The 15,503-nt window shown below is 31.9% G+C and overlaps 1 protein-coding gene across 1 annotated transcript in view; it reads left to right on the top strand.

The window, feature by feature from the left end:
* Positions 1 to 2,760: 2,760 nt before the first annotated feature.
* The window catches only part of LOC125069321 (collagen alpha-4(IV) chain-like), a 37,676-nt gene continuing 24,933 nt past the window's right edge, over positions 2,761 to 15,503 (top strand). The window contains exon 1 of the mRNA XM_047678772.1: positions 2,761 to 3,112. Coding sequence (XP_047534728.1) covers positions 2,924 to 3,112 — 189 coding nt within the window. The 5' untranslated portion in view covers positions 2,761 to 2,923. The remainder of the gene's footprint in view (positions 3,113 to 15,503) is intronic.

Below are 15,503 nucleotides of genomic sequence, written 5' to 3'. Positions count from 1 at the left end.
TGGATACCTACTTCTTATTCAACATTTTCGTATAATGTATGCAATCCAAATCACGTATAACTGAATATGCTTCTGTGTATGTTTTTATTAATGGTAACATCGCATATTTATTTAATTTAAACTCCTATACTAGAGTAAAAATTCAGGGTCAAATCTGAGTACAGTTTTCGATAATTAACGATGAAACGACTTCTATGCACTTTAGTAAATAAAAGCAAGTTAATGGTATGGATCATAAGATGTGACCGAGTATATCGTTCTTGTTAAAATTATACTTACTATAACCAATTTTTTTACCATATTAAAGATATTTTGAAATTTAAAATAGTAGGCAAGCTGATAAAAAATATTAAACGTTTTTTATCACCACCAAATGTTCGATTTACCTGTAGTTGAAATAGTTCATTTATCCTTCTTTTCGGAATACGAAAATACTAAGTATTGTTTGGCGGTACAATATGTGAAATAGTGGGTGGTACCTGCCCAGACGGCCTAACAAATTAAGTTGATTGCAATGTTCCACATAAAGGGTAAATTGTCTATCATGTTAAAAGAATGGGGCTAAAGAGACTGCCTAGAGTCACAGGCGACCACTTACAATCAAGTAATAATCTTTCCATGTATTTGTTAAAATTAATTTGTTTGACATGATATTATTACGGCTTGCTTACATCATGGATAGGTCACTTGAAGGTAAGCTTACACCTTTGGTCCTTGGTCAATGACAATGTTTATAAAGCTCTTGGGATTTAAATTCTAGTGCATTATACACGAAAGTCTTTTGGAATAACAAGGTCGTATTACTTCATTAATATTTAGTGATCATGAAATATTTTCGGATTTTCAATCTCATGGCTTTAGTGGGACATTGAGGGTGTAAACAATATCTTATATTTCCATAAGTGTAAATTCCTTTGTAGCCAATTAGCTTTAAGGCTTTTCCTCTTTTTGAGGAAGTTTGGATCTGTGTTCTGGTCGCACTTGTGGCGGTTTTTTATCTACTATATGCTCTCACACAATGTTTTTCTCGAGCACCGATTACGAGATGAATCATAAGCACAAATCAAGCACAGGAAAATTCAATTGTAGTAAGATTGTATGTACATACATATGTGTTCGTAGCGCTGTGCTATTTCGGCTCAATTTATGTCCAATATACATGAGCACATAATACCTATGAATTATTTTACTCTATTTGTCTGTTTGTCCAACAGAACGTAATAATAACGGATACATATTGAAATATGTATCCGTCTGTGATTCTGTAGATTTAAGTACACTTTTAAAGCGAGTATAAATTATAATATAGTATTTTTTCTCAATGTTGATTTTTCTATTCATAAAAAACATAGTCTACAATCAACTCTATTGATAAGTTAAAAATACCTATATTTATTTATCTTTTATGAAGTATTCAGGGTGAAATATTTAATGAAAAATAAATAATCTTACATGATTAATTTTTTTTTCTTTCTATTTTCGAAATACAAACGAACGTTCAGTAATCATACTTTTAAATAATAATAGGTAGCAATTTCTTTTTTCCCAATTTATAAACCATACGTAATTTTATCGTGTACCTATTAAGATCCAATAACGTTTTATCACAATGGAGAAATATATCATGCACAAAGCCTTATTATTCTCGTATATATATCAGAATGTAATTACTGTAGAGAATTTTCGATTAGATACCACAATTCGCGTATTACTAGTTTTAAGCGAAATAAACAGCAGCAACGTCGATTTGAAATTACGGCCTTTTGTTCAATAGCTACAATGATAAGTTTAGTTCGAAATATCAATTTGAATGTTATAAAATTATTCGTGTAAATCTTTAAAATAGGTGAATTGACATGATTCTCTTGACACATTTTATTTTCATATATTTTTATTTTATAAAATAGGTAGATGTACGGGCGAATGGGTTTATCTGATAACCTCCTTTGGGAACGAAGTACTCATTCACTCTTAAACCGAAGCATAACAATATTTAGTATTTCTGTTCACCGGTAGAATATGTGATTCGTTATTGGTCTTTACCCAAACAAGCTCGCGTAAAATCTTGTCTTGTGTTATCGTCGTAACTTTTCATAAAGCAACAAAACACAAAACTTTCCGTCACTGTGCTTCAACTTCTACTTGTTCTTGCATAACTATGCGGATATATTCATCTACAAGTAGAAAGGACGTGCCAGGAGTATGAATTATATCAACGTTCAATAATTTTTTCGGCGATTTTTTTATTTAAATTAGGAATAAGACCAAATACATTCGTACCCAAGATTAGGATCTTGGATATGAGAGTATTTGTTCCAAATTTAAATAAAAATCTCGCCGATCCTTACCATTAAACTAACATGAAAATAATAATGGATTTCAGTTTTAATACTATGCGCAGTTTTTGTCCAAGATATCTCAAATTTATTTTCAAGATTTACCATTTGTACCGAAATAAAACGTACGTCACAGATTTATGAATCTTAAAATGATTACACCAGGAGTAATAATAATGGCGGTCGGATAAGTAGAGCAACGGCTCTTCTTGTCTGTAAATTTGCGTTGGTTTTTTTTTTCTGATACGAAATTAAGTCTATTTTCAATTAAAACATACCCACTGAGTGGACAATTAGCAAGTCTAAAACAGTCCTTAAATCCGTTAAATTTATATCAGCCTACGTTATTAATAATAGAAAAAAAAAACGCTTAGGTCGAGTGACGTTCTAATTCATAACCCAATAACTGACGAGCTGTGAAAGTTCCTTTGATTCCAATATAGGAGAAAAAATATGACGTGGAAATTGAAATGTACGAAGCGAACTTCGTGAGAATTTATAATTTAACAAAAACAGAAGGAGGTTTTATTGTATCAACGCGTGTGCCTGTGATTAATTATGATTAAAAGGTGATAAGTGCTAACAATATGGCTATGGTTATATCACAAACGACTAAAGCTGCGATCGGCGGATTCTTAGCGCTGATGATACTTGGTGCTGTTCTGGTTGTTGGTGCAGCCTTCGGCTGGTTCGATCCTAAGAGAGAAGATGAAGATACACCAGCGAAAATCAGCGCTAGACTTCAAGGAAGGACATCGTTTGTCACTCATAGAGCTGTGAGTATAATTATATATTTTACTAGTTTGAGCTTTTAGTGGAAATATCTCTTTAAGTTTAACAACAATTAATAATAAATGAGTATATATTTGAGAGACACTGCATCGTACTTTTACTTAGTGCTACTTCTTGCTTCATGTTTCAGATTATATAAACAGGGTTAGAGTTAGTTTTAATTAGTTTTTGAAACTGAAATAGTATAACCATGAAGATACATTTAAATAACATTAATTATTATATTATAAATAAAATACAACTATACACTTTACGAAATAAATTAACATTTATTCTAATTGACTCATATTATTGTTTCCCTACTACTAAATAGCATTACAGCTATACAATTATGTAAATAAATTCTAATTATTAGCAATTAATTATATTGATATTAGTGATGTAACGGAACCTTTAAAGGTTTCTGTATCTAAAATATACAAGATCAAGAAGGAATGGATAGTATTAACTTACAATTTTAACTGTAACTACGTTTGACTAATACTATAAAGTGAGAGACAAAGCTCATACGACGACCTCCGCGGTCGAGTAGTCCCGGGTTCGAATCCCGGCCGAGTCGATGGTGAAAAAGTTAATTAGTTTTCTATGTTGTCTTGGGTCTGGATGTCGTTACTTCTGATTTTCCATAACACAAGTGCTTTAGCTACTTACATTGGGATCAGCGTAATGAATATGATGTTGTCCAATTTTTATTTATTTATACGTACAAGTAACATTGTTGCCTACCTGATGCAATGTTTAATTTCATCAGCCGTGTTTCAGGTTATCCCTAAACGTTATAGCTTTAAAAGTAACTAGTTATGTTATATATTCTAAGCATGTAAATGATTATTTAAATTAAACCATTCAAATTTCGTAACATTTAAGCATTTTCATTAGTCAAACTTGTGGAATACTAATTACTAAGATTTGCTGAAGCGGTACTCTTGCCGAAAATGTACCTAATATTGTATTCAACTCAGAGCAGAATGTGTTTAGAACAACTGTTTTAATCTGCTATTTAAATTGTTTATAAAATAAATTTCAACCCGTATTTAGTGTTACAAAATTTCTTATTAAAGTAAATTTAACATCACGCCAGCTAATTTTTTTTTCAAATTTATATCTACGCATGTCTCTGCGATTTTAAGTTTTGACATAACATAACATGTCTTCAATAATATCACATAATACAGACCGTTTTTTTATATATTTGTGATAAAGTATAAGTACCTATTTAGTCGATATTAAAAAGAGAGCGTACGTCATTCCTTAAAGGCCGGCAACGCACCTGAAAGCCTCCGGTGTTGCAGATGTGCATGGGCGATGGTAATCACTTTCCATCAGGCCTCCTGCTCGTTTGCCACATATCACATAAAAAAAATCTTAAATTCATCGCAGAAATGTTGAAATGTGATGCGTTGTTAAGTATAACATTTAAAGGATCCACATATAAAACATGAACATTTCCAGAGTGAGGTACATAATAAGTTCTTATGTATAGAACATATAATAAAATTGGAGTGTCTGTTTGTGATATTAAAATAATCAATTTTTACTAAATGCATAGGTACACGGTACTAAATGCATATGCATACACGGTACATATACCAAAATAACATTTTTTTCAATTTTTGTCTGTTTGTTCCGGATAATCTCTGGAACGGCTAACCGATTTCCACGGGACTTTCATTGGCAGATAGCGAATGTAAAACGGAGTAACTTAGACTACTTTTATTTTAGAATTATATATAGAATAAAAATAAAATCACGATACAATATCCAAATAACTTAAATTCAAACAACGCGCACGAATTCGCGGGCACAGCTAGTATGAAATAACAATGTCGAGTTTTTTTTCATCATTTATAAATTAATATTATAAAGTATGCGGCGTTTATGTGTCTAATGTTTAATTAACATGTTTGTGGTAATTATTGACGTCATCATAAACTAGTTCGAGTTTTCATAAACTTCAGAATTTCTGAAGGGTTTGCAATTGATCAGCCAAAAATACTTTAATAATTTATGAATATATTGTTCTCTCTAGATGTTAAAAAAGAATAACTAATAAGTTTCTTGCCGGTTCTTCTCGGTAGAATCTACATTCCGAACCGGTGGTAACTTTACGTTAAATAGTTTGTTAAATGACTATTAAATAGCTTGTAAAAGCCTACTTGAATAAAGTAAATTTTGATTTTGATTTTTAGACATTCAGTGTATTTTATAATAGTAAATTTTAATCGTCAAGATCTACTACCGCTTCCGAAATTGTAATACCGAGATAAATCTACAAAAATTATAAACTATACTTATGATATTACTTTAACAACAAATTCAAAGCTTAGTGGAAATTCTAGTTATTATCATTAAGCTATATGAATTCGCTGTACAGTAATTTGTGTTTGATAATATTCTAGTACCGTTTTACATTCAGGTAAAATTTATACAGTTTGAAGTCAGACCGAGTATTGACTTCAGAGAAATGTCTGTTGTTTGTGATCAATCGATAAAAGCTCTTAAGCTCTACCCTTACCCACGTCTTAGTATGGGTAAGGGTAGAGCTATACTGTCCTGTTGCGGGCTTACGTCGTATAAGAATAGGAGTTAGGATTTGGTCTTAACTTGTTTACTTTATATTGTAAAATAAATCCTGACCAAACAACGCTTAATATAAGATTGTGTATTATTTAAATTATTATTTGTCAGATTTTGAATACTTCAGTTTACTTGATTGAAGATTAAATTTGAAGTTTTACTATATGTATTTATAGTAGAATAAAATTATAACAATAGGGTTGAGTATCCTTGATTTGAATATAAAAATACACTACACATTGGGTTTAACTTTTATTTATTGAAATATAAGACTGTTCAACAATTGATTTTTTATAACGAATTATAATGTCATATATGTAATCATAATGATTTTCAAACGATAAGTGCACGATAGGAAGGAAAATTTATGTAAAAAACAAAAAAATCGGGCAAATGCTTATTTGCAAATAAATCTTTTAATTTTCCAGTGACACCATAATATCTTGATTAGTAAAAAACGAACAGATTAAGATGCCATTGATCGTACAAAAAATAAGAAAATTAGGGACTTTTATACTTAGTACTATAATATCTAAAATTCTATCAAAGTAACGAGGACAGAGAATTACCGCGTCGAAATTAACCAAATTGGACCAAGTCCGCGATCATAGCGACAATGTAATAATAATTCTAAAGATCGTAAGAATACTATTGTTTGGAGAGTTCTGTCCGCACTAACCTCATTAATAACATAGTAAATTTTACACTACAGATTAAAAAATATGTTATGTCGACATTGAGATGTTTTTGTTTTATTATTTTTTTGTTACAGTAATATCTTAAGAATTACGAGATCATATGTCTATAAGCTCTTTTAATAATAAAAAACAACAGCATGCATTGGCGTAAGGTTTTGGTTATGTGCAAGTATATCGGTATATTTAGGTAAGTATATTTAGGTAGAATGGCTTATGAATGGTTGCCTACCTAAGGCAACCATTCATAAGCCATTCTACCGTCTAACAGCAATACTTAGTATTAGTGTGTTTCGACTTAAAGCTAAAGTTAGCCAGTGTAACCAAGAACACAAGGGACATAACATATTGTTACATCTCCAATGTCTATGGACAGTGGTCACCACATACCATCAAGTGGCCCACGTGCTCGTGTTCGTGGAGTTGAAAAACTACCTTACATAATATTACAACATCAAAAGTTATATATGTTCTGTAAAGCCGAAGGCAATATGTATAGCACTTTAACAAGACTTTCTCCCGACCTCATTTGCATATCCAAAAAGCAAAATTAGTATGCATACCGTAACATGGGTTGGGTTTTTAAAGAATTAAAAATAACGAACTTGAGAATATACTTTTAGTGATAATTTATTATATTACCTTGACTACTTTAAATATACCTATAATTAAATTATTAAAATATTATATAGAAATATTTAAAAAAATATATTTCTTAATGTAGTTTAATATAGTTCAATAAGGTGGACCCTCAATATGTTATTAATGTAACTTGTGTAATTATTATCAAATTAAAGATTCAACTATAAATCTCATTACCGTTAAATATTAACTGACGCCAAAACTTGTTAAAATACTTAATAATCTAATTGCCATTTACAGTAGCAGCCCGTAAATGTCCCACTGCTGGGATAAAGGCCTCCTCTCCCTTTGAGGAGAAGGTTTGGAGCATATTCCACCACGCTGCTCCAATGCGGGTTGGCAGAATACACATGTGGCAGAATTTGCTAATTGCCATTTGAAATATAATAATTAAAATAATATACTATACATTCAAAATATATGTGTGTATATTTTGACTATACGAAGATAATAAATATATTTTATGAAAGTACATTTTTTTATTGTTTAGTTTGGCGATTTTTTTTTTCGTTGCAATTTATACAAATATGGAAATTACATACCAGGCAAATGTAGTCGTATAAAATATTTTAGGCTTTTTATTTTGTCTGAAATTATTAAAAGCGTTAGTCTTTTAAAATTCGTTTTCGTTTCATTTTATTGCTCTTTTTATAACTGAGTTTTTATGTTAATGAATAATGTTGTAAAAGTGAAAAATAAACACGTTTTATTACTCATAAATTATGAAAGTCGGTACTTTTAGTACTTTTTCAATTACTTCGTTATGTTATATAGTACGAGTTTTATTTATCTATGTTTCTCATTTTTGTTAAATATATTTAATGTTGAAAGAACGAGTGGTCTCATGGGACACCCAGTTAAATGAACGAAGTAGCTTTCGCTATGTATATATATATAATGTATTAAACAATAGACCCAATAAATTAAATTGGCAGCGTTTGAGAATAATTAAATGTGACGAAATTGTTATAGCAATAAAAAAAATAATAGCTTAAACAATATTATATAAAATAGAAAGATAATAGAGGGGAAGGTAGTCGGGAGGGGTTATAACACCTTTTTCCGCGCGTAAAAGAACTTCGTTCCAGTACAACAATTATATACTAAGTTTCAGTCTTAATCCTGTATAAACTAATGTTATAAGCGAGAAAGCTTCTGAGGATGGATGCTTCTTTGCTATAGTTTCACGCAATAACTACAGGACAAATTTGGAATAAAGATTGCTTATCACATAGGGTACCTATCACTGACCTCACATGTAGGCATAGAAGTGGGCGGAAGCTAGTTAGGTATTTATGATTCAATCATTAATTAATAACATTGACTAATCTAAGTCGACTATAGAAGTTAATTTGACGAATTCAAAATATATTTTACAAGAAAAAAATATTTTTGTTCGCAAATATACCTACATTAGTAAAAGTATAATATAGAATTAATGAACACATACATACAGGTAACATACACACACAGATACAATTTCAATTCTATTACTCATATAATCCGATGGGACGGCAATCTGATTCTTCAGGCTTCTACTGAGAATTTACTGACGGAAAGACTCCATATTTTTACCGGCTCGAACGGTTTGAACCTAGCACCTTGAGATTACAGCCGTATAAGCTAACTAATAGTCCAACGATGTAGTTATAATATTATAATGTGTAGATGAAAGGCTTTGAGGCGTGTTTCCTTAGATCTTTTTGTGTTCGTATCGCGTGTGCCGGGTAGTGACGCTAATTGCTTCGAGATTGTATTAAAGATATACAAAATTATTCACCACTTGAATTTTAACAATATTTTCTTTTTAATCAGAAACGACTATCCGAGTTATTTGTTGATAAAATACAAGATTAATATACCATTTTTAATTATTTTAGTGTGACATGCCAAAACGAGCTACGTATTGCCATACAGTCGCACACAGACACAATCAAATTATATATAGTATAAGACTGTCGATGTCAACATATTATGTTTTTTTTTTTCTTTAATATAATTTAATTAATAGTTTAGGACCAGCTTGTACTTTCCGTTATAATAACTTCTGATAGGCTAAACTAGACAGTGACAGTGATACAGAAGAAGCGATGTAAATACAGACAGAAGGGGCATAAGATATTTGTTCCAAGGGTTGGCCAAAAATATGTTTTGGTCAACCATTGTAAGTTATGTCCGTATTTACATTGCTATTTCTCACTCTGCTCACTTACCCTTCAAATCGGGACACAACAATAAGAATACAAGTAGCCAGTGAGGCTACAGAAACTTAAGTCACATACACAGGGGTTACTATTTTTCTTTTAGGGGGAATATATTAATATTTATGAGCACATTCCTATTATAAATCATAATTTCGTTGATGCTTAAAAATCATTGCATATGAATATTTAATAAGTATCAGCGTGACGAACTGAAACGAGTTCCGTGACCAAAATCGTTAGCATTGGCTTATTTTGATAATCATGTAACAGTAAATAAGTCGACTATATTACTGGAAATATTTATGTCGTTCATAATAATGTTCTGAGTAAGGAATCCATGTTCGTTTATTCGTCGATAAAATGCTTCGTTTTGTATCACTTTTATAAGTTTGTAAATATTTGTTAGATGATTTATTAACTACTCCAATTTTTATATCAATTTGAAGTATACCTTTAATTTTTAATTTTATGAAATGCTTAGCCAATAAAGGATTGATATTGCTTTGTTCTGTAATTCTTATCTAGGGCATACATACATACATTACATTAATTAAAAATATACAACACATACATACATACATAATGTCACTGTACTTATTAGAATTCTGTACCCAAAGGGTAAAACAGAACCCTATTACTCCGCTAAGACACTGCTGCCCGTCCGTCTGTCCGTCCGTCTGTCACCAGGCTGTATCTCATGATCCGTGATAGTTAGACAGTTGAATTTTTCACAGATGACGTAGTTCTGTTGTCGCTATAACAACAAATACTAAGAAGCAGAATAAAAAAATATTTAAAGGCTACCATTACCCATACAACAAACTTGTTTTTTTTGCCGTTTTTATAGATAATGGTACAGAACCCTTCGTGTTTAAAACTATCGAGTTGAAATGGACTGAGCACGTGGTTATTAACCAAATATCATCGAATCGTATTTGGTGGTGAGAAAATAAGTCTGATTATTTTGTCATCATATTTAGCTTACAACCCTTAATAAAATTACGTTACAAGAATACTAGGTCAATGACGATGCGTTACTTTTTTTTATTTTAAAAGTCCAATATTTTTGACTCTTCGAAATACGATAACATACTTACAAATAATTTTGAACATCGTAGAATTAATAATATATAAGTACAATTAAAGGTAAGGGAACATTTAAGAAGAAACTTGAATGTTTCTTGACTAAGAAATGTATATCCGTCAATCCATACTCCAGCTGAGAGTTCGATTAAGCTCCTAATCCATAGCCTTAACTGGAACTTTCTTGAACCCTTAAGCAATGGGATATTAACGGGTATTATTGTACTTTTATATTAAATTAAATGTTTAAAACAATATTAAGGCCTTAAGTACTTAAGGCGCTTTGATTATAAATAAAACTATATCAAATTATTACATAATAATTAAAAACGAATAAAACTTATTTGAAAATAAAATAAATTGAAATTAAAAGAGACTTAACAATAAAACAAAACTTTGATGTAAATCATAGGTTACGTAAATATGAATATCACATAACAGGGCGTTGTTCGTAAAAAGCCTGATCAAGTATACCGAGATAGTAAATGCGCTGGTACTCTCCTGGTTTTAGAATTTACTAGCATACTCACCAAATATATACATTGTGTTATGTAGAATAATGGCTTCTAAGACTCTAGTACCAGTGGTTCTAGAAAGGAATCCTTAGAACTAACTTAGAAATCTGAACTTTGTGTACCAAACATTGGACCCATTTTAGAGGTAAAAACAGGACTAAATTAGATTTTTTATGGCATAACTAGGCCGAGCAAATGGGCAAACCGATGTTACATGTTCATAATCGCCCACTACGCTGTACGCTATAAGTATATTAGTAATTCTTTATATCGCCAATGCGCCAACGTTGGAAAACAAGATGGTTTGTCCCGGAGTTACACTAGTACACTCTCCCACACACTCGCACCCACAACAATACTAAGTATTGGTACCTACTTGGCGGACTTGCATGAGGCCTTCCACTAAGATTCAACTCATAACTTATAAAATATATATGAGAAGAGATTTTCCTTCAGATGAACGGAGGAACCGTTCCGCCAACCCGCATTGGAGCAGCGTGGTGGAATATGCTCCAAAACCAGAAGGTTTTGGAGCATATTCCACCTCCTCCTCCTCTCCCTTTGAGGAGAACCTCAAAGGGAGAGGAGGACATTTACGGGCTGCTAATGCTAATGAACGGAGGACTCGCATGACCTCATACAAAGACGAAGTTAACGCGTAGCAAAATTATATATTTGATTCCAAATATCTTTACAATTACTTTTTAATAATTGAGATCAAACGCTATTATAATATTATTAACCGTAAAGCAAACGGCTGGTAATAATAAATATATAGAGAAGAACCAATGAGACAGTCAGTAGTTACTCTTTTCCACCAATGAAATGAAGTGATTATTTTAATTAAGAACAAATTAAATTATATATACTACGTGAAATCAATAAACTAACTCCAGTCTTACACTCCTAATGTAAGGGTAAATTACTTTAGATTTATAAAATGTTTCTGATGTTTACTTGTGATTTTATTTAAGAAGTTATACTGGATAGTTTGATGCTTGTAACAGCTGCATATATCTCACCGATGGTCCAAGTCTCGCTACCTTCGGATAAGTTATTTGTTTTATTTCACATGTTGGAGTACGGGTAGACCAAACAGCACGCTGATAATGTTTTATTTAATAAATATATTGTATCTATTCTCTCTCTTAGATATCTCAGTTTATATTTCTAGGCCTTGATATTAATAAAACAATTTTATACGTATAATAATATTCTTTATGAACTTTTTTGTAACATGATATTCTATAACTTCAAATGTCAAGTGTCAACTCAAGGACGAGTATGAATAAAGCGTTTCTCATGATACGATGCGTGTATTGCTTTTATAAAATAATATAATTGTGTGCAATTTTCGTTTCTAAAACACTTGTATGAATTATTTATATCTAAACAAACTTCGTCGAAGTCTGGTCGTGACTCTCTTAAGGCGTATTTTTTGTTCTTCCATCGCATGTCTCGTTTCATTAATCTACTGTCACCGTCACGGAAATGGAAATAGGCCTTTTTGAAAAGAATTTGTTGTTTCAATGCTATAAATACTTTTTTTTTAAGTGATGGAGAAAAATGTCGAAAAAGTAATTTGCAGCTATTAAAAATATTTATGACAACGAATTTGACAGTTGTTACGAAAGAAACGAACTTATAACTGTGGTTAAAGTTTAAACTTTGGTACTTTGGAATTTGAATTAATTGTGAATTTTTTTTTTTTAAATTACATTACATTAACAGCCTGTAATTTTTCCCACTGCTGGGCTAAGGTCACCTCTCTCTTGGAGGAGAGAGTTTGGAGCATACTCCACCACGCTGCTCCAGTGCGGGTTGGTGGAATACACATGTGGCAGAATTTCGTTGAAATTAAACACATGCAGGTTTCCTCACGATGTTTTCCTTCACCGCCGAGCATGAGATAAATTATAAACACAAATTAAGCAAGAAAATTCAGTGATGCTTGCCTGGGTTTGAACCCGAATTCATCGGTTAAGATGTACGCGTTCTAACCACTGGGCCATCTCGGCTTAAATTGCTTTATTCAAATATAATTTTTTACTACATTTTTCATCCAGTCGTTTGCAAAATTAATTGTGAAACCAACACCATCCGTATGGAAAGTGGATCGTGCCACGCACTAATGGATACTCAATAGTTACATCTATAGGCCAGTATATATTACTGAACAATTTAGAGCAAACCTCGAAGACTAGCGATCACATACATGATATAATGCACATGTATCACAGTTGACCTTTCTATTATTCTGTTCTTATAGTACGCAAATTTAATAAATCGCAAATGCTTTATTAAATTTACTTGGTGGTATGGCTTTGTGCAAGCCCGTCTGGGTAGGTACCACCCACTCATCAGATATTCTACCGCCAAATAACAGTACACTGTATTGCTGTGTTCCGGTTAGAAGGGTGAGTGAGCCAGTGTAATCACAGGTAGAAGGGACATAACATCTTAGTTCCCAAAGTTGGTGGCGCATAGGTGATGTAAGGAATAGTTTTAGCGCCTTTGTCTATGGGCGGTGGTGACCACTTACCATCAGGTGGCCCATATGCTCGTCCGCCAACCAATGCCATAAAAAAAAATGCGCTAATAAACAAGACCGAAAATAACACGCACCCAAAAAACTATGCCCTGTATCTGTTGCCTTATCAGCTAGCAACTCAAACTTACTTAAAGTAGCTGTTCCATGAACAGAGGAGTATAATAATCTTACGTGAGATCCTTACCTATTACTATGAATATTATATTAACTATTACCTTACGATCTGAGAGGCTGCGGGATCGTGCCGATACATCAGCGGTACCTACCACACTGCTCGACAAGCTTTAGTCCATTAGCATTATAATTGGAATTATAAATTCAAGTACTCACTTATAATAAAAGCCGTATGAAAATTTAACAAACTATTAATTGAAACATAAAAAGTAATTGTTAACAATTATAAAAAAATAAGGCTTTAGAACAACAAAATCTTTTACATAGTAATTACACGGAACGAAGGCAAAATTATCCTCCGTAAAAACTGTGCAAATGTTTCCTTTTAGATTTGCATAAAAATGTAAATAAACATTAATATTTCATAGAGAAATAAACCTCACCCTTCTTCTTCTGTCCCTTTTTAACTTAATTATATGTAAACCTTAACGTGAAACAGCAATAAAAGGATCGGTTGGTTGCCAAACCGCAAAACCTCGGTTAATTGACAGGTAGTCAACGGTTTACAGCATTATTAAAATTTTAAACGAAGGTGACAATCCTAAATGGAAATGTGTTCTGTCGTAAACACAAACACCTAATACACTCGATTTAAATATAAGGAAAAATGTAGATGGTCCAGTGGTTAAAACACGTGAATAACCTAAACTAACCTAATAGTTGCGGGTTCAAACCTACGCAAGCATCATTGAATTTTTATGTGTTATTCATTTGAGTTAATGGTTCATCTCGTGCTCAGTAAAGGAAAATAACGTGAGTAAACATGCATGAGTCAGATGAAAATTTGCCTGAGTGTATTAATTGTATCCACCAACCCACATTGAAGTTAAATAGCATAGTGGAATAATTCTATAGTGGTAACCTTTTACCTAAGCCATACCTTCTAAAGGACAAGAAGAACTGCATTAGAATGGGTTTTTACTTCACTTTTCTTTTGAATACGAGTTAATTATTTTTTGGAGAATGGCGAATTGTAATATAAGTGGTATATTTTAAGTGTAATTAAACGTTTTGTAGGTTATAGGGTCTTTTGAAATTAAATGGATAATTAAATTAAAACGGAGGAAGCACGGCAAACAAGCAAGTGGATCACTTAATGGTTAGCAATAACAGCACTAATCGTAAGATATTTCTATGATGTCCGGTCGATTTCAGACACGGTGACTAATCTCATAGGAGATCAACTCACGATACAGGACATATATTATATTGTGCAAAAGTGTGTGCGAACACAGGTGCACTCTCTATTCCAACACTCTGATAAACCCCAAAAAGACTACCGAATAACAGACTTATTTTAAATTATTATTCACTTTGGTAGAAGAATGAAAGACTACGATAAAAATCAATAACAATAACGAAATTTGAAAGTGATTTCTGTATGTTTATAAACAAATAGGAAATAATAAAAATAACTATTAATCATTTTTGTTTAACTTAGTTCTGTCAACGACGGAATAAATTATAAACGGTTGTAAAACAAATTTCTTTTGACTTATCATTGGATATAAAAAGAATTATGGCACTAAAAATGAATGTTCCAGAACACGAAAAACTATCGTTAGATAGATTGTGTCCACGATAATATGCCGATGAGTCACTGAGACACTCCGATAATATGATTTATTGTTATTATAATTTTTTCGTGATTCTTTAGAATAAACAAAGAAATGAATAAAAAACACGAGAAACTTATGTTAGAACTTTTTCTTCAGACACGTTTCAGTCGAAATGGCTAAGCATGAATTTCAGCCGATGATAGCGGGTGCGCCAATTAATTTTCATGTGCTTAATTTGTGTGTGTAATTAAGGCGGTAAAGGAAAACATCGTGTGGAAACTTAATCATCATAATTTTAATTTTAATGAAATTCTTCCCACGCGTGTACACAGATACACGCCATGCCAACTCTCATTGGAGCACCTAGTTGGATAC

Source organism: Vanessa atalanta, chromosome 15 (assembly GCF_905147765.1).
Source record: "Vanessa atalanta chromosome 15, ilVanAtal1.2, whole genome shotgun sequence".
NCBI lineage: Eukaryota > Metazoa > Arthropoda > Insecta > Lepidoptera > Nymphalidae > Vanessa > Vanessa atalanta.
This window is presented reverse-complemented; position numbering and strand designations above follow the sequence as displayed.